The 19,640-nt window shown below is 39.0% G+C and overlaps 2 protein-coding genes across 2 annotated transcripts; one reads left to right on the top strand and one right to left on the bottom strand.

Annotated features, from left to right (window-relative positions):
• Positions 1 to 1,475: 1,475 nt before the first annotated feature.
• Positions 1,476 to 8,015, bottom strand: LOC144533939 (vascular cell adhesion protein 1-like). The gene is made up of 7 exons (XM_078275491.1): positions 7,929 to 8,015; positions 5,715 to 5,912; positions 4,686 to 4,761; positions 3,685 to 3,823; positions 3,271 to 3,600; positions 2,342 to 2,572; positions 1,476 to 2,075 (listed from the first exon to the last, which is right to left on the bottom strand). Exons 1-7 carry the CDS (start codon positions 7,976 to 7,978, stop codon positions 2,005 to 2,007), a joined length of 1,095 nt encoding a protein of 364 aa, XP_078131617.1. The 5' UTR covers positions 7,979 to 8,015; the 3' UTR covers positions 1,476 to 2,004.
• A 4,507-nt stretch (positions 8,016 to 12,522) lies between these two features.
• On the top strand, positions 12,523 to 19,472 carry LOC144531008 (uncharacterized). The gene is made up of 5 exons (XM_078270879.1): positions 12,523 to 12,611; positions 14,573 to 14,846; positions 14,939 to 15,084; positions 18,843 to 19,107; positions 19,232 to 19,472. Exons 2-5 carry the CDS (start codon positions 14,582 to 14,584, stop codon positions 19,417 to 19,419), a joined length of 864 nt encoding a protein of 287 aa, XP_078127005.1. The 5' UTR covers positions 12,523 to 12,611; positions 14,573 to 14,581; the 3' UTR covers positions 19,420 to 19,472.
• Positions 19,473 to 19,640: the final 168 nt, after the last annotated feature.

Raw genomic sequence — 19,640 nt, 5'->3', positions numbered from 1 at the left:
AAACTAGTATTTCCAGGGCGCCTGGGTGGCTTGCCTGGTAGAGCGCATGCCCATATAGAGGCTCACTCCTCGACACAGCGGCCGCGGGTTCGACTCCGACCTGATGCCCTTTGCTGCAGGTCATTCCCCCTCTCTCTCCCCTTCATGTTTTCAGCTGTCCTATAAAATAAAGGCCTAAAATGCCCAACAAAGTATCTTAAAAAAGAGAAATAATTTCCAACATGCATCTGAAGAACAGCTAAATTACCACCAATAAATGGGTCCTTTTTAAGATGAGACAAGTGAGGGATACTATTTTTGCCAAAGTACAACCCAAAGATCTTGTTTCATGGACTTGACTTTTTTTTTTTTTTTTTTATTAATAGTAATCATTTTCCTCAATGCCGGTCAAACAGCTGTACAGTTCAGTGACATTGCTGAGACATTTTGTCATGTGGATAAAAAACTGTTTTTTCCCTCTAGATAGGAGCAGTTTCCTTGGAGATGGACTGGACACCTGATTCTAACAAATGCAGAGGATTTGTACGGTGGCCCTGAAGTGCAAATCACAACAGCAATAAGAAATGCAACAACAAATCATAAAACACAACGGCAAATAGGAAAACACGATAGCAAATAGTCGTGTTTTTTTCTATTTGCAGTTGTTTTATGATTTGTTGTTGCGTTTTTCTAATTGCTGTTGTGATTTGCACTTCAGGGCCACCGTAGATTTGAGATACCTAAATGAACAGTGGAAATGAGCTTCCCAGCAAATGTTAATAAGCTAATATTTGACTTTTTTTGTCTCCAGCCACAAGCTGTGGTTTATTAGCTGAAGATGTGTTCTGTGCTCATCTTTACTTGTTAGGATGATGTGATCACAGCTAGGCAGTAACTGCTCATTGTTGTTTTACCAATGAGCAGAAAAATGAACTCCCACCACTTATCTGCTCTTGAGAAACTGGACATCTACTGCAATAATCGCCTCAAATAACCCTTTAACTGACTTGGAAAGGCTTTGTTTGAAATGTAAATGATTTTGAATTAATAAATAATAAAGTTGTGATGCATGTTGTGGAGCCATTTGTTTTTAGCTTTGTCTTATGAGGTACAGCAACTGATGCAATTCTGAGTCTTAACTTTTAGTACTGATGTAATACACCCAATAGATTAAATTGTTTTAAGAAGTGGTGTACAGTCCAAGTGGCCTTACTGGATTTGAAAAAAAAAATGTTTAAAGGCTTGGTGACTGCACCTTTTATTCTCTATAACTGAAATGTTACTTGCTAAATTGATGTGTTCTAGTTTCTGTGTGAACTGGGGCCAACAAAGTTGTTAGTGTTAGTCCCACACGTTACTTTTTAAAATCAGTTTGACACCCTTTTATTTATCACCGTGTCAATGATTGACCTGCAGTTACGTTCATTTTCATTGATATTTTGTTATTAAATGAGCGGTTGAAGTCTAAAGCAAGAAAGAACTGCTGTTGGACACAAGATAGTTCAGCATTTTAATGTACAGCAGACTAAACGTGACCTCGGTGAAAGAAGACAAGGATACCTCTGAGCAATAAGAATAGAAGAAATCACCAGTCATTGCTTTGCAATGTTGACTAGCTCTTCATACTACAGAAAATGAATGACACGACAGACCCTAACATTGTTTGGCAAAGGGTTCTTAAACATCCTCTAAAAAGAAACCGGCGAGGGGACTGTTGTCACAGACCTATGGCAGTATGATTGAGAATTAAGTTGTACAATGTGCATTTCTTTCTAGAGCAGCTTTCCATCTGGAAGATATGAAAGTTAACTTTTGTGCAGATTACATGGAGACCAGTTAAACCGAAAAATGTACCCGGGCAGAAGCTCTCAAAAAGACACTAATGCAAAACTGATCCATTTGAACAAAGAGGAACGACACGAGCAAACCAGTCTTTGTGAGTCATTTCTCACAGCAGAAGCCATTCATCCAAACGGCATGGAAAGAAGAAGAATCGCACATCATGTTGAGTTCTTTTAGGATGCTTTACAGACTGTTAATCATCTGAATAAGCAGGCCAGCCAACAGGAAATGTGTATTGCAGCTGATTGTAGTTCCTAGGAAGAGAGAAATTCATTTCACCAATACAGGATGACTTTAAACTTTGTTTTACTCTAATCTCCTTTTGATCATGCAAGATAACGGAACCAAAACATCTAAATCTCTCAGGAAGGAACATAATGACAAGTTTAAACATTTGTAATTAGAATTCAATACAAAGAACAATGGGGGTTTCTAATTTATTTTGCAGGTCTCATGCTTGCACTGATTTCTTTTACTGTAACAATTTTTTTTTTTATAATAATGCAGATAACAAACATACCACTGCCAGCAAGGACCTCCACCTCCACTGTAAAGTTGTTCTGTCCAAATAGTCCTTTTGCTGAGACTGTGTATTTCCCAGCATCCTTTCTTCTCAAGTTAGTGGGCAGGGCAACCACCTGCCCATCTCTGAACCAGGTGACTAACGGTGGAGGGTTTCCTCTCACCTCACAGCTGAGGCTCTCTCCCTCTCTCACCCGCAGCTTTGTAGGACACACGAGCTGTGGACTAACTGAGAGAAAAGAGAAGTCAGCAACAGGGAGAGGAGGAAAAGACCGTTGAGAAAGATCAATAGAAAAACAAGGTTGTGTTTTATTATTAGATTGCTTTATATCAGGAAATAGGTAGTCTCGCTTTGCCAGACCTTCCTTCACAGCACTGCGGAGGAGGGTCTGGCTAGTCCACACAGCATTCCGGGATGGGAAAACGTGCTCTGTTTTATTGGCATTTCTTTAAACCAATCACAATCGTAATGGGTCGCGCTAAGCGCCGGACGGAGGCACGGTGCCTCTGCAAAACAGCCTCGGGAAGAACTTGTTCTGGTGTGTACGTTCAAGGTTGTTTAGTCATTCAACAGTAAACTCAGATTGGACAGATAGTCTAGCTAGCTGTCTGGATTTCCCCTGCAGAGATCTGAGGAGTAGTTAACCATAGTCCTCATAAATCCACCGGAGTTTATAACGCCAACACAAAGAAAGTGGAAAGTAACGGACATCCAGGCCGAAAAGAGTGACATCCGGCGGAATTTCAAGCGGCATCGGAGCAATCCCGAAAGTGGAACGTTGTGCATATAGAATAGGAAATAACTGAGAGGAAGTGGGATATTGAAAAGAGGAAAAACAGATCTTAAACATGTAAAGAGACTCTAGAAAAGGGGGAATGGAGGGAGGTTGAAATAAAAAATGTTTAGAGTTAAATAATTATACTCACTGAGTACTGTGGCAGTGAGTTTTTCTGACCTCACCATTGGAGGATGCTTAATTCCTGCAGGTCCCAGTTCTAGCTTGGCTTCACACCAGTACTGGACTCCATCATCTTCTTTACTGGGTGTGATGTTTAAAGAGAAGATCTCAGTCACTGGTTCCTTCTCTGTGTTGTTGGACTGCAGTTGACCCAGCGCTGTCTGTCCTCTGTAGAACGTCACAATGAGGTTTTCAACAGGAGCAACGTCCTGTACTGTACACTGCAGAGTGTACTGATGTCCCTCCATCATCGGCCCAGGGTGATTGACAAAGCTGATGGACACATTGTCTGGAGGCTCTGTGGAGACAGATCAACAGATAAACCACACAGAAAAAATAATTCATTTTCTACCATGTCAGAAAGACAGAAATAGGAACTCACTGTAGACCGTTAGAGGGAGATTGATGTGACATTGCCCTCCCTGTTCAGATAGTGCATAGCACATAGGCTTTTCATTCCACTCAGTCATCCTGTCCACACTCCAGACCACAAAAAGATCCATACTGAGTGTAGGAGCTCCCTAAAAGTTGCAAAAGGTTACAGATCACAATTTTAGATCATATAATAGAATGTTTTAGAACGTGAGTGCTTGTTTATTAGGTAAACCTGTACAACGAAGTCAAATACAGTAACCTTGCAATGAACACAATTGTGAAGCTTATAATGTTCCGTTTTTTTTTTTTTGGCATTGTCTGTGTCTATTTGCAGAGGTGGTGTTCAGAGTTTTGAGCCTTCTTGCAGTCTCTGAGTGTGTTTAGAGGGCTGCACACTATTTTCGTACTTCTCAGTCTTGCTAACACATAGAGGCATTTGAACGTTCACATGGGCAATGATTTGGAAAACCAGAAGCTTTCCTGATCTGAGCTTGAATGGTGCCCTTTTATAGGACTAACAACAGACAAGGTTAGTATCTCTTCTCTTCTTTAATCCCTAATATCTGAGGTTGTAGGTCTTGGATACTTTGGTGAAGAGAGGAACTGTCAACTGATCACCACGTAGTGATGGGTTGGATCCGGTGGCGGGGACAGCTGCCGCAAAGACGGTGTAAACCCAAACATACGTTTTGACTGAAATTCCCTGTCCACAACCTCCTGAACATGGAATCAAAGTGGGCCATATCCGAAGCCTCCGTTTTGTAGGTGGCTACATCAACTTGGTGGGCACGAGGGGTGAAGGAAGCCTTGAAGAAGTAATCATTTTGGGCTTGGCTAGCACAGGGGCCTCCTGGAGTAGAGTGTGGATACTGGACCTGAGCTGATTCGGCCTCTGTGGAGTAGGCAAAGTTGGAAGATTTGGGGCAAGCCCTTGACCACCTTGCAGCTAAGGCTGAAATGGTTCAGATCAGAGTCATAAACAGTATAAGAGAGCACTGATCCCCTTACCAGTTTGACTTCCCAACCAAGACCAAAAAAATCCGTCCTTGATATAGAGCAGTTAGCTGTGACTGGATCTCCGAACCTGTTGCAGGAGAGTTTACACACAGTTAGTTGTCTCGAATGTACACAGCAACAGGGAGGAAGTATGCGTCTCAAACAATAACGAAGCGATCTGTTCAAAGTAGGTGCTAGTTCAGTTTTTGTGTTTCCTAGACTTTTATTGACTGCATTTGTGCACAGATTGGGCAAAGTAAAGATCTTCAAATTGTTTTGCATTGCACGGCTTCCATGTTTTTTCTTAATCACTAGTTTAAATAGACATCAGCTGCTAAACAAGCGCAGATAACTTTCAGAGTAGAATATAGTTGGTATAAAGGGTCTAAGCTTATCAAGTAAGGGAGTCCAGTGCTCTCATGGTAAAAAACACCCTGTAACCAATGCTACCCAATGCTCTAGAGCACTTTTATAATATGTCATTACTTTGTCACATACACTGCATCTCATTTTGCTACAGAAGTGTAAATCTCCTTAGTTCAGTGCCTGAAATGGGCCAGGCACTTTAGATTTTTGTCAGTTTGAGTACCTTTACTTCTAATTGTTATTAGCAGTATTATTATTAGGCTGATATTTACACTAAAATTGGCTATGACTCATGGTTTATTGGGAAAAAAAAACAAGCAGTTCTATGTAAACTCTGACATTCAGCACCCCCATAATGCGAATGGAATGATTCTTAGTTTCACAATCACATTTTCAGACACTACAACGATTCCCCTGTGAGATTTGCAGTCGAGTAGAATTAGGGTTAGGGGTATTGGTGGGGATCTACGTATCAACATACTGCTGAATTAGGGTACTGGCACCTTTGTTGGGCCAATTCAAGCACTGCCTAAATTTCTCTATTCGTTTGAGAAGGAAGGAAAGGAAGACACGAGATGAAACATGATTTGGAATTAGTTTGAGCAGCAGACCCTTTAAACATTGAGCCACTGCACCACCCTGAAATAATCACCAGCTACTCTTGCGTCGACATACCTGACCACCAGAGTGGAGGGTGTCATCGACAGAGGGCATTGGACCTTTTCTGTTGTCTCTCCAGAGTTGCTGATGGGTGGTGGGGTACTGAGAGAAGGAGACAGTGGAGATGCGAGGGTTGTTGGAGAGGGAGGTGAAATTTGTGACAGAAGAGGTGGAGCAGATGTGTGCATGGAAACAGGGGATGAGGTAGCTGAGGTCACAGGCGTGGTCACAGAGTGGGAAGAGGAAGAAAGACACAATAAATCACTTGATGTATCTTGAAGGCTCCCTCCAAATCATTAGGGGAGTTTTACTACAGTAATGCTCAGAATACACACTACAGGAAAAGGTTATTTCTCTCAAAAAATACCTACCATAATAATTCTCTTTAATCTTCTGCACAGAATAGAACCTAAAATGCAAGATTTAAGGGCCCATTGGAGGAGACATGAATCCAAATATGTAATATATGTTAGTAGTATCTGTAGTGTTAAATCTCTGTTGATGCTTTTAACAAACAGCTGAAGATGTATTTCTTCAAACAGCCTTTTGTGTCATGTTTGTAATTTTGTGTTTTTAAGTTTTTATTGTATTTATTGCGATTGGTATTTTATTCCTTTTTTGCTTGCTCAGTTTACTGTTGAATCTTTTTTAAACAGTTTTATCATCTAAAGCACTTCTGACAATGTCAGTAAAAGTTGCTATATCATAAAGTTATTATTATTATTATATTAAATCCAATTACAGGAACAAAATTGCTGTATCTCATTTGTTTGTTTTGGTGCGGTAAGCTGTGTGACCTTATGAGTCATTCTCACTGTCTTTACATAATACAGGCGAGGGTCAATTGAATTTTGCCATCTCGTGAAATAATACTCTTTTTAGCTGATCTATTGTGAACCATTGTTTCATAGCGCGCTGAATACACCCAGTGTGTTCCTCTGAGGAAGGAAGGACACCCTGCCCAAGTCAAAGAACTTGTTCCATTTTTCATGACCATTGTTCCCCTGAATCCTGAGGTTTTTCTGCTGCCTATCAGGTGATCTCACCCAGTAGCTCTCTGGTGTGTGTGTGTGTGTGTGTGTGTGTGTGTGTGTGTGTGTGTGTGTGTGTGTGTGTGTGTGTGTGTGTGTGTGTGTGTGTGTGTGTGTGTGTGTGTGTGTGTGGGCATACCGGCTGTCAAAATTTATAGTTATGTGTCCCACATGCTAGTCTGCTAAATAAGTGAAATAAGACAACAGCCAGGTTATGTCTTCACCGACAGTCTCATCTCGAGCTGAATGTTGTCAAAAATCTAATTCACTAGTATTCCGTGATCGAAGATGTACTCTGATCCTTTACTTAGGTAAAAAATAATATTACAGTGTTAAAACCAGCATTCTAAATTTGACTTAATGTAAAAGTAAAGAAGTATTAGTAGCAAAATATACTTAAAGTGTAAAATCAAGTACTAATTTTGCAGAATCAACGCTTTCAGTGGTTGATTATGTGTTAATATATTTAAATTATTATTATTATATTCAACCAGCATTTGAATGCTGTTCTAAACTTTTAATCTACTCTATGAGGTGCTGGATAATTGTATTTATTAATAACAATGGATTCAATTTTATGAGATCATATGTTTGTTTGAATTTCTTCAAATCTGCAAACTAACAAGAAACTATAGGACAACTGGAAACTAGAGGATTTGAAGTATAAAGTGACAAAGTAGAAATACTCAAGTGCCTCAAAATCGTACGTATACAGTAAATGTACTTAGTGACTTTGCACCATTGTTAGAATTGTCATTCATCAGTTATGACACACACATACACACACACACATTGTACATGTACTACAAATGAAATGCCTAAAATTTCATTTCGATCGAGACCCCCTGACAGGGTTTCTAAAAAAAATCTGAGAGATCACAAAGTGATGTCAGAGGAGTTCAGATGGGGAAAAAGAAGTGAAAACATATGACTGCGCCACAAAAAGCTGGAGAGTTTAACCTCTTGAGTTCTCTAAAAATGTCTAAAATAGTAAAAAAAAAAAATCACTCTTTGATTGAGCTGCTCACATCTCATGGACATTCACAACCTGTGACGAGGGGTCGCATGTACATCCCTCACACGCCAAAAGAACTACTTTAAAATACAAGTCTGTATCATCTGACTGTTCTCACATTGAGTCATTGTCATTGTACCTGCACCCGTAGCATTTAGCTAGCTGTCATTTCACTCACCTGAGCCGAACAGGCAAAACAGAAGAAGCGTGATTGGCTGTCCAGAGGCACACATCCTTCATCAGGTTCCCTGGCTCAAAATACTGGCTGTTGATATGACGTCTCTCTCAAACACCAGTTACTGGCTGTGCGATGCTGGCTGTGACACGGCCTGCGTCTTCTGAGAAAACATACGGGGTACTTTAGGTTTTTATGGGTGTGTGGGAGTGTATGCACATGCTTTTTTTTTTGTGTGTCTGTAGCTGATGATCAAGCGATTCCTTTGCTTTGGCCTCTGAAACCCACCATGGGCGTTCTCTGTTAGTAAATCAAGAGAGGAAGGAAGGGAGGGTCAAGAATAATGCAGTGAAGTGCTGCAGCACAGAGGGTATCAGTGTGTGTGTGTGTGTGTGTGTGTGTGTGTGTGTGTGTGTGTGTGTGTGTGTGTGTGTGTGTGTGTGTGTGTGTGTGTGTGTGGGCTGTTCTCATGAAATGATGGATCATGAATGTATTGCTGTGTGCACTACAATGACTGCTGATGTATAGGAGAGCTCTGTAGGTCAGAGGTCGGGGTGGGTCATAAAGCACAGGACTTTCATGTTGGGGAGCGGAGCCTTTTACCCAGGAATCCAGTGTTAGTGTCCAGGGAGCATTACCTAAAGGAACCTGTGTTTTAATCCAAACCACAATCTTTTTTTTTTTTTATCTTAACTAGTCCTTTTGGTACCTAAACTTAACTGTCGTATAAAGACCCCCTTTTGTCGGCTAAAGTCAACTGCAACGGCTCCTGACAGGACCGACACCTCCTGGTGACCGGTACCCAGCTCACAGCAACCTTTTGTTGGCTAAATCTGAAGTTACTATAGGCTAGTATATCTTTTAAATGTTTCTGAAACTGTGTAATTTTTCATCTGATGATCATAAATGACGTGTGACAGCAAACAAGACTAACAGTGAAAAGAACGCTATTTTCATATGTTTTTTATCAATGTCCCTGCCCGGGTCCGATTTTTCCCGCAAAGTCACAAAATGATTTACGGCAGGCAGACCGGCTCTACAGTAGGGGAGAGCCGGGACAGTTGAAACACTTTTTAATTAAACGTAATTTACAAAGCGATCATATCGCACTGAAAGCTAATATTTTGTCCCTAGCAACCTACAGCTGTCATCTGTCAAATACAGTTGCATTTTCAGCTTTGAACAAAACCGTTCAGGAATTATTACAGCAAAAGTGGGACGTGCGTAATGTTTCATTCGTCCCTCCTGGCTGGGACAATTGAAACAGCATGGGGGGACGGATGAAACATACAGTTTAAGCCATTTAAACTTACCACAACTTCAATATTTTACTACATATCATGAATGGTACTCCCAAAAGGTGTTATTTTAGATAGATTGTTGCTGGGCTATACGTCTTCGTGAATGTCTGTTAACAACTAATCGCCGTCATCATGAAGCGGTTATTGAAATATCATGCACTGTGGATGAGTCTGCCATTTTTATAGCTAGAACAGTACGTTTTCCCATTTATATCATGTTTCTATTGTGGAAAATGTCGTTTCACTAGGTTTTTACGTGGGTTAGGGCACTGCACATCCAAATAAGTGCCCTTAACGACCCACAGTCCGTCAGTCTCCATAGGATAACGTGGGAAAACTCGACCCCCTACCTGGTGGGCCCAAATATATTTTCATCTTTCTAAAACTGCTTTTCCATGTCTCACCTCCATAAATTATTGTATAAACACAGATATTTGTGCATTTACTTAAAATAGATGGAGTTACAGCCAGGTCAGGGTGGTTGAAACAGCTATTTCAATCATCCAGACATAGATATATGCCATTATAGCCTGTTTTGCTTTCCATGTAAACAAGCATGCAATATGAAAGTCTGGGATTGTGGAGAACACTAAATGGTCTACTGATTAAGCATGTAGTCGAACCTTTAAATGAAAAACACTTATTAATAATCGAAAAAAATGTAACCGCTAATGAAGTTTACTTTGGACCATCAAAACTCATTTATCGCCTGTAACTCCGTGATAAAAGGAAATAACAGCAAGCTATTTGGCTGATAGAAGGAGGTTAACATGCTCTACATTTTGACCAAAGGAAGTCTGTCTATCATCATTGCACTCTGAGAAAACTGGAATATTTCATCCGTCCCGCGTTTCAATCGTCCCGGCTCTCCCCTAACACATTCTAAAGGGTCACAGATTTTAGTGTAACGCTGGAAAAGCCTTTGTTGTTGTATCCAGCCAGGTAAAGGGCCTATATGTATTTTAATTTAATTTTAGAAGTTATTTGTTGTGGTTATGTCTGATACTAGAGCAGGGCCATCACAGGAAAGAAGGAAAGAAACGAAGAACAACTAAAAGCTAAAGGGAGAGTGACAGACCCGAGTCAATATCAGTCAGGTTTTGAACAGATGGAGACAATTACAGGATTGTAAATGATTTAAAACCGACCCTAAATATGTCTATTTCATTCATAAAATAACTTTACAATGCACGTTGTGGTCGTAGCCTACATCCGTTGCCAACATTGAATTACACCCCCCTTCCATTTAGCACCTGGTTTTTTTTATTACTTTTCAGTCCATGTTTGTGTTGGCCTATTTTCTTTTTGTCCCCCTGTACCTGTGTAAAGCTTCCTTGGGTTTCAGAAAATGCGCAAGATAAATCGAAGTCATTATTATGTTGGTTGCTACAACAAACTACATATTCTTTTGTTTTAAATGAATGAATTTCTGTCTGAGCAAAACATTGATCGCAACTAGATGACCTCCTGGTAACGCTAACTCTGTAGCCTAATAGGTATGGTAAATAACACTATAACCTCTTTTTTCTGAAGCGGCCTAGACTGGGTAAACCCATCCCGATCTGCCGGCGATTTGATTTCACCCTGCAACTAAGGCTGGAAACCTGTACGTTTATTTATCCGGCTTCCATTACAGTTTTGCGGGGACCAATCACAAAGTGGCTTGCGTGCTATTGGCGGATTTACCACGATGACGATAGAGAAGCGACCAAGCAGCTTTTTGTTTACATTCAACATGACGGCCACCGAAGAGCAGCAACCTACGTCACCCGGATCGTTGGTCTGATTGGTTGAAGGACTATCCAATTGCGTACAGAGTCATTTGAACTATGCACGTTGATCACGCCTCTGGTGCAATAGTACTGTACATACAGACAGACTCCCCAGACTAATGTTCAAAGATTGAGCTTGGTCTGGTGATAGCCAGACTAAAAGCGGCCGCTAGTATCAACACAAACTTAAAGTTACAAATAGTCACTTTAACTGGAAAGACCGCTGCACTTAACTGTCATCATGACCAGCCGGCGGTCGCCACCTAATTTCTTAGGATATCATATAAATTGTTTTTTACAAAAGTTTTCGTAAACCTTGAGAATGAGGTGTGTGTGTGTGTGTGTGTGTGTGTGTGTGTGTGTGTGTGTGTGTGTGTGTGTGTGTGTGTGTGTGTGTGTGTGTGTGTGTGTGGGTGTGTGTGTGTGTGTGTGAGTAGACTCAAATATGATGTGTTATCACAGAAAATGCAGCACGATCAGTATAATAACAGCATGTTGCTGACATGATTTCAGTGTTTCGTTTCAGTGTTTCTCACTTCCATCATATTGCTACATTGCTGTCCAGTTAAAATGTCATCTCCATATTTTTTCCATATCTCCTTTAAGGTTGCTATATAAGACATTCAAAGTCCGGGCTATGATTGCCTGCACACGGCTTACAAGACACACAGAGGGAGTGTGACATTATTCTGCTCAGGACGCCATTACTCCACTATGTCTTGACATATCTGCTACAATACTGTTCTGAATGTTGTACAGAGCCCATTTAAAGCTGCTATAGACAATATGTTCATATTAACAATAGAACATATTGATGTGTGATGTGAATGATGTGAAGGGTGTCAGTAGCAGTGACAGTTTTTATCAGCTCTATGGTCAGGCCTTTAGATACCCAAAGTGGATCTTGAGTTGAGATTCTTCTGGCAAGAGAAACATTTTTTGTTTGTTTTCTAAATTTGGTTTGTGCATATAATTAGTTTTTATTTCTTTCTGCAATTTTCTTTTTTACCTTTTCTGTTTCTGTTTTAGCTTATATATTTGACATTTGAATTGAAGCTCATAATGCCATTTGTTATTTATTTATTTTACTTAATTTAGTTTGCAATTCCAGAAAAAGAATCGTAGGGATGAGCTTATGAGATATGAGGCTAGATATTTTCTTGCCTTTTGTTTGTCCTAAATCAAAATACTGATCTAATGTTGTCTTTTCCTCGTGTTAAAGTTACAGTTTTTTCTGGTATTACTTGACTTTATGAGTGAAATTAGCCATAGTGAATGCATCCAGTCAACATGTCTTCAACAGATTTGATAACTGGGGCAAAGAAATGGTGAAAAGACACTCAAAACATGATTCTAGCCTATATGTATGTTTTTATTTATTTATTTATGTTTTTTTAATGTATTTATTTATTTATTCATGGATGAACTGTGGGTGACTTTAATGCCACTGTCGGTCTCATTCACCGGTATACTCTATACTCATACTGTATAGTGATCTGCTGCACTGGAAGTGTGTCAACTTCCTGAAAGACTGGTTAAAACCGAAAGTAAAATAAGTTCCGCCCTTTTGTGTGCATTTCTCGGTGGTAGCATATATCTGTAGGCTGTTGGTGACACGGTAAGTCCTTTTTTGATTAAAGTGCTCATTAAAGAAAAGGATAATTTTTGACTATTTGGTTCCGGTGTGGCGCAGCACATTTTGTCCAATTAAATAATTCAAGTTACAGCAGAAGTTTGTAAGACGTGATGGCGCCTGTTGATAGTGCTGTAACACTGACTGTGTTGTCTTTCGTTCTTTATGCAGGGATTTCAGTGGTTGTTGTTTAAGATTGATTTATTTAAATCAGTTATTTTAGGCTATTTACTAATTCAATGCACCGCCAGAAGAGTAGTTTTCAGTCCCGTTTGTTCATTTGTTCTCTGCTGTAAACCGACTTCCAGAGCCGTTTAGAGCAGAGGCCCATCAAGTCACTCTCAGATCCAGATGTGAATTCAATAATGTAAAAAAAAGCTTTTTAATTCGGTGTAAAGGGTTTATTAATTATAGGCTGATTAGTGGCTTTGTTAATCTTAATGACTTGCATTTAGCCTAGGCCTACTACTTCTTTATAGATTGGTAACTGTCATTTATTAGACCAAGTTGTGAGTTGGCAGGTTGTGGTAAATCCTCCTTCAGCATGATACTTTACTGTTACACATGAAGCTCAGTGTACTCGTGAATCATAGGGAGTATATTACTTAAAACTCTTGTATAGGCTAATGTAAACAATAACCCTGATGATGTCATCAGTTGGTTGCCTAATTAAAGATGCTATCAACTTGCATTATGGGAAATGAAGTGGTTTTGGAACTTGACTCATACCAAGGACTGAAAGTCAGGATGGCTCGGGCCCTGTTATTATTTTTTATTTAAGGTGCTCATGTTATTCTTTTTGGCTTTTTCCCTTTCCTTTATTGTGTTATATATCTTTTTTGTGCACGTTATAGGTTTACAAAGTGAAAAATCCCAAAGTCCACCCAAAGGAACTTACCATCTCCCACAGAAAACACTATTCACAAACTGCTCCAAACAGCTCTATTGTAGTCCAGCCTTTACTTCAGAGACAAACGTGGTCACTTTGTGACACGTTATAATGCTCGCCTAGCTGCTAGCATGGCACTCCCTCATACTCTGCTTCTGACTGGCTAGTAGTCCTTACCTAGCTACTGAGCATGTGCGACTCCCAACAAAGATGTCACAGAAGTGAGATGTCTCACTCTGTATCTAAAACAGAGAGCTCAACACACAGGGTGAAAAGAGGAGCTGCAGCAATGTGCAGTATGACAAAAATATGGTGTTTTTTCACAATTAAACCATTTAAACCTATTCTGGTACAACCTCTAAATGGACCTTTTTCACAGCAGACATTTTGACTTATAGTAGGAAAAGCACAGCTGAAATTGATAACCTTAACCATGGCTCAATTCCATCAAGTGTCCCAGTAAGCTATTTCAGTGAGTCAGCATGCACAACACCAGGGCCTCTCCTAAGTGGAATGCAGCCATCATTAATGGTTTTAAATACACATGTGTTTTTCCTACTGCCGTGAAAAAGGTCTATACAATTATGAACCTGAAAATAAGCATAATATGAGCACTTTAAATATGAGTCGCCAACTTTATAAAAGAGTCATATTAAATAGCTGTACTATTAGACCACTTTCCTTCAGGAAAAATCCTGCTGACAGCAAAACACCTGGACAAAAATCAAGTTATTAACAACTTGCTAATATTTACTGGAGTAAACTGTAACAACACTTTATGACAAATAAATTAAATGTAGATGGCTTTCTGGTATTTGCTGGGATTTTATAACTGCAGACCTGATGGCTCATTACAGAGAAACTTGTGACTTTTCCAGCAGGTGTAAGTGGGTGTAAGTGTAAGTGGGTGAATAGTCCATACACTATTTATATTACTGCAGCCCTAGTCCAGCACATATACACGTAACCTCCTGTAAAACTTCTCATCTAGCTTATTGTCAAATGATTACATTGAAGGCTAATCTGGAAACTGATTTCCTCTCTTCTGTCTGTTCAGTGAGCAGACATGCAGGTTCAGGAGCTGCTTCTTGAGACTCTGGATACGTTGCGTAAAGAAGACTTCAAAACGCTTCAGTGGTACCTCTCGATGGAGGTTTTGGCTGGCTGCAAACCAATACCTGAGTCCCATCTGGAGGACGCATCCCGGACCGCCACTATCCGTAAGATGATAGAGAGCTACAATGAAGAGTTGGCTGTCAAAGTCACAGTTGAGATTCTGAAGAAGATGAAGAACAATTACGCTGCAGAGAAGTTAGAGAACAAATACGCAGGTACAGTGGATGTTTAAGCTCATGAGTCAAAGTAAGCAAAATCAGTTACTTTGTCATGTCTTTTTTGTCTGATTTTCTGCAATCATCTGCAGGAGGAAAAACAGCAGCACCCTCCGCGTCCTCCTCTGCTGTAGCTCCTGCTGCTCCCGCCACACTGACGGCTCAGCAAGGAAGTGTGATCATCGCCCCACAATTCAATAGTAGCACCGCTGGAACAATGAATATAACCTTCAATAAATAAAACTCACAGAACGCAAGCTCACCTGGATAATGAAATGCACACATTTTTAAAAAGTATTGATGTGATTGGCAACCATAGTAAGCCTATAGTGCACAAGTGGAAGTCCTCCAGCTCCATCTTTACTGTTTTTAAAGAACCTCAAATCTCCATATTTAGGATTTATAAGCAGTAGGCAAGCTTAATACATGCTTTATTACAGTGTTTCTCAAAGTTTTTAAGACCAAGGACCACTTACCCATTAAACAAAACTCACGGACCACCTAACTGTCAAAATATTCCCCAAACCAATAAGCATCCTACTTCAACAGTATATTACAAATTACAGCCAAATTAAATGACGGTTTAACAACAGTCACTCATTGTCTTAGTTGCCATCTCAATGGGAAGAATGGTGCTGTTAATGCAGTAACCGTAAACTTCATTTTTCTGCATTTTCTTCAAATGTCACGTGATCATTTGTGATGTAAATGGGAGGCAGTGTTGCAAAACGGGTCTGCTTCATTGATGAAGTCCGACAACACGAGAAAACAGCCAGTTTAAATGTTTAAGTTAACATACAAGTTTATTTGAAGTTTGAAATAACGCAGCTATGCTCCTTACTGTTAGGCGATGGAGTTGCTGAACAACAGTTTGAGAAACACTGTAAATAAAAAAAACATGATATTTTACCAAATCTACTTGTGGACCACCAGTGGACCACTTTTTGAGTTTGTACAGTATTTGTAACTTCTAGACATTTTATATAATTACATCTATGTTTCAGTATAATGTCATTCATTATCTGTTTTTACACAAGCAAACACCTATGTGCCCACAGGAGGAGTTGACAAATACTTTACTGAACTGGTCTGCTTACAACTATGTTGTTATAAACCGTTAATTCAATGTTTACTTAAAAAAGACGGAGTTTAGTGTAATCCTATTTTTTATATAATAAATATGTACATGCTTGATAACTTTATGAGCTTTTATATTATTTCATTGAAGGTTTTTTTTATTTTTTGGACCAGCATTTACAGCTGATGTTTTTAAGTATCACATAGAAAATCCAATTTTAAGGCCAAGTACTAATTTTAATGTGATGTGATGCTTTCTAAATAAACAACAACAAATCAAGTCAAGTAATCTTTGCTTTTTTTAACACTATACAGTAGATAGAGGGGCTCTAAATAATAAATGCGTAAATGTATAATCCGTAAGAGTTTTGTCCTGGGAAAAGCTAACTTTGTCAGTGACAATGTAAACCTATATACATAGATCATCATCATCATCATCATCATCATCAACTTTATTGCCAGACTCAAGGTCCATTCAGAAGACACAGACATGACATACAACATACATTAAAAAGAGAAAGATAAACATATACATACACTACCGAACAAAAGTTTGGGGTCACTTAGAAATTTCCATTATAGAAAGAATACCAGCTGAGATCAGTTGCATTGTTTTTTTTAACCAGGGCAGCAGTTTTCAGATTACATTATGTGCTTACATAATTGCAAAAGGGTTCTCCAATGTTTTCTCAATTGGCCTTTTAAAATGATATCAGATTAGTAAACAGAATGTGCCTTTGGAACATTGGATGAATGGTTGCTGGGGGGTGTTGAGATATCTCTAAGGACGTCCCGGGACATGTATTTAAAAACAAAAAGAAAACAAATTGTCCAAAAAAACCTTGACGAAAGGAGACACAAATTCAGAAAAATAGCAACAAAAACATTGAAACGGAACAAAAACTTTGGAAAAAGCCCAGTTTTGAAATTACGCCTATGTCCAACACGTTTAAAAGTGAGATTTAAACACCTCCGTCACATCTGCAGGTGCTTGTCATCTCTACCTGGTGTCAGCAGGTGGAGCCACTGCCGCTGTAACAAACCACTTCTCATTTCACAGAGGAAGACTAAGACAGAAAAAAATAAAGTGTGCAACAGACGCAAGAACACATCTGCAAATGAATGAATTAATGAATTAAGTTAATTGTTTGGTGTTTGTATAAGTGGAACTTATGTGAGACATTTAATACTGTTGATGTCAAATAAATCCAGTTAAATATTGGGAAATTAGTCAATAAGAAGCTGAATGTATCATTTCCTTTTTAATGAGATTTTTGTGACTTTTTTTTTACGAATTAAAGCATGACTGTGTTACTTCTGCGGGGATTTTCCTTCTGAAATAGTTTCAGATCATCATTATCCATTATTGTGACCTGCTGCATTTGCCATTTTGGATGGATAACATTTTTGATAACTGTTCTCTCTCTTTAGTGCTGCCATTGTCATCACATGTTGCTGTTTTTATGTCTATAGTAACCCAGAGTGACAAGGACTCTTGTTAGCTTGTAGTTATTAGTTTTTGTATGAAGTTTTATTATTTATTTTTAAAAAAGGAGCACACTTATTATCTTTATTTTCGTTACTTCTCCTGTGTGCTTCAAATTCTTATGATGAATATTTTTAAAGTATTTTTTTGTATTATAGTATTTCAATTCAATTTGTAATTGGCTACTGAATCTATAACAAATGCACTACATGACCCTTAGCTCTCAAAATATTCTCTATGTTCTAAAAGCAATATTGCATGTGTTGTATAAAGTCCATATAACTGTGACTCTGATATGGACTTATCACAGGGATAAACAACATGTAACGATGGTCAACCACAGTGGATTTCCTCAGACAAAGAGAGACACAGTCAAGTGAAAATGTAATTTTGCTGTGGGAAATGTCTCGTTGTGGTTAGCATTCGTGCTTCTCGGTCATGTGAGTTTTTATTAAAGGAACTGTTCAACTCTGCCTTTCTTTCTTTCAGTGTCATTCTCTGTAACATAAACTTAAACTTGTATGTGATTGTGGTTTTGCAGTTGTCAAACTTCCTGTCCAACAGCCTAAGTTAGAATCTAAAAGTAGTTTATTACCACTCAATGCTACTACATCTTCAGTAGATTGATCAGGACCCATCAAATTACCGGAGCCACTACGGTAAGACATTCACTTAGATATTAAAGAAAACAGTAAGTGCTTATCGTCTGGTCTTACTCGAGCTATCACAAGGATGCTTAAACATGCTAAAACATGACTTTGTCACAATTATGTTTACAATTATTTACCTGTTTACCTGTGATTTACATGATTGTTTTCTAATATTGGTCATATGCATATGTATTGTATTTTGTGAGTGTTTCCTGTGATTCTGAAGACACTGAAGTTCATTTTTCTTTGTTTTTTGTAAAATTGGAGATTCATGTTTTGTAAAAAAGACCCTCCTGATCTGTCAAATCTTTGACACTGAACATTTAACCTACCAAGCTCAAAAGGTTCTTGTTCTACAGTGATGCTGTATGATTGTTTGGTTGTTTTAGGCCTTTTTGCCATTTGGCATGAGATATAGAGGCTAAACAGGAATGACATTTTACAGACTGTTGGTAGCCCATGAAAAGTTAATTAATATGAACATGTCATGTATTGATAGATAACACTCTCAGAAAGAATGCTGTGTTGTAAAAAATAAAATATAGTTCCAGTACAACTGAAACATTAACAATATGGTGTCCCCTGTACTTCAAAGAACTCAACAAATAAATAAATATTTGAAACTCTTATGGGAAAATTCATAGCAATCATCCAACAATGAAAAACTAGACTTGACATGTTTGAAGGCTGTAGCTTTTATGCTGGATTGGGCTGCACCTTCAACATTCAAGAAATTGTATGCTTATTTGCAAACTGAAAGCTTATTTTTCCTCTTTTTAGTGATCAGAAATGCAGGTTCCTCTTCTGATCTTAGACACTCTGGATGAGCTGGGTGCTGACGACTTCAAGAAGTTTCAGTGGCACCTCACTCAGCCTGTGCTGGACGGATGTCAGCCCATTCGTAAGGGCCATCTAGAGAATGCAGACCGACAGGACACCGTCAGTAAGATGATAGACAGCTACGGTGAAGAAACAGCTGTGAAGGTGACTGTTGAAATCCTGAAGAGGATGAATCACAACAACGCTGCGGAGAAGTTAAATAAAACAGGTGATAGATTCTAGAAAGTGCTCAGGCTGATCTATCAGTCAAGGTTTCCATCTTGAGCTTAATTCTGCAAAAGCCTTATTTTCAGTGGAAAATTATCCTGTATTTTTCTATCTTTCATCACCAGGTGGATCAACAGCTGGACAACCCCCCCCTCCTACACCTCCCTCCTCCTCCTCCTCCTCCTCATCTTCCTCGGGTTTGACCTCTACAGCTGGTGCCACAGTTTGTGCCCAGGGTAAAAGTGTCATCGTGGCACCCAACATCACAGGCACCAGCTCTGGTGTATCAATTAATATGAACATAAATAACTGATTCTGTTTTTGATGTTAAATGGTTTTACACCTCATTAAAATGTTTGTAAAACATATTGTGCATGTCCGAGTGTATAAGCTGAAAAGCCTGCCAGAGGGGTTTCTTGAATTAAAGTTGATTGATTTCTGCAGACATAAAAAAAAAAAAACTGAATTTAAAGCTAGACTATATAACATTTGAAAAAATAAACAACATATTTGTCTTGCAATAGAAAAGCTGAA

This window comes from Sander vitreus, chromosome 2, assembly GCF_031162955.1.
Source record: "Sander vitreus isolate 19-12246 chromosome 2, sanVit1, whole genome shotgun sequence".
Classification (NCBI taxonomy): domain Eukaryota; kingdom Metazoa; phylum Chordata; class Actinopteri; order Perciformes; family Percidae; genus Sander; species Sander vitreus.
The sequence above is the reverse complement of the archived record's forward strand: the minus strand, read 5'-3'. Positions and strand labels throughout refer to the sequence as shown.

Coding starts and splice junctions, on each gene's coding strand:
- LOC144533939 (XM_078275491.1), bottom strand. CDS start 7,978: ATGTGTGCCTCTGGACAGCCAATCACGCTTCTTCTGTTTTGCCTGTTC. Junction 5,913..7,928: donor CTTCTGTTTTGCCTGTTCGG/CTCAGGTGAGTG, acceptor CACGCCTGTGAC/CTCAGCTACCTCATCCCCTG. Junction 3,601..3,684: donor TCTCCCTCTAACGGTCTACA/GTGAGTTCCTAT, acceptor CTGTCTCCACAG/AGCCTCCAGACAATGTGTCC.
- LOC144531008 (XM_078270879.1), top strand. CDS start 14,582: ATGCAGGTTCAGGAGCTGCTTCTTGAGACTCTGGATACGTTGCGTAAA. Junction 14,847..14,938: donor GTTAGAGAACAAATACGCAG/GTACAGTGGATG, acceptor AATCATCTGCAG/GAGGAAAAACAGCAGCACCC. Junction 19,108..19,231: donor GGAGAAGTTAAATAAAACAG/GTGATAGATTCT, acceptor TTTCATCACCAG/GTGGATCAACAGCTGGACAA.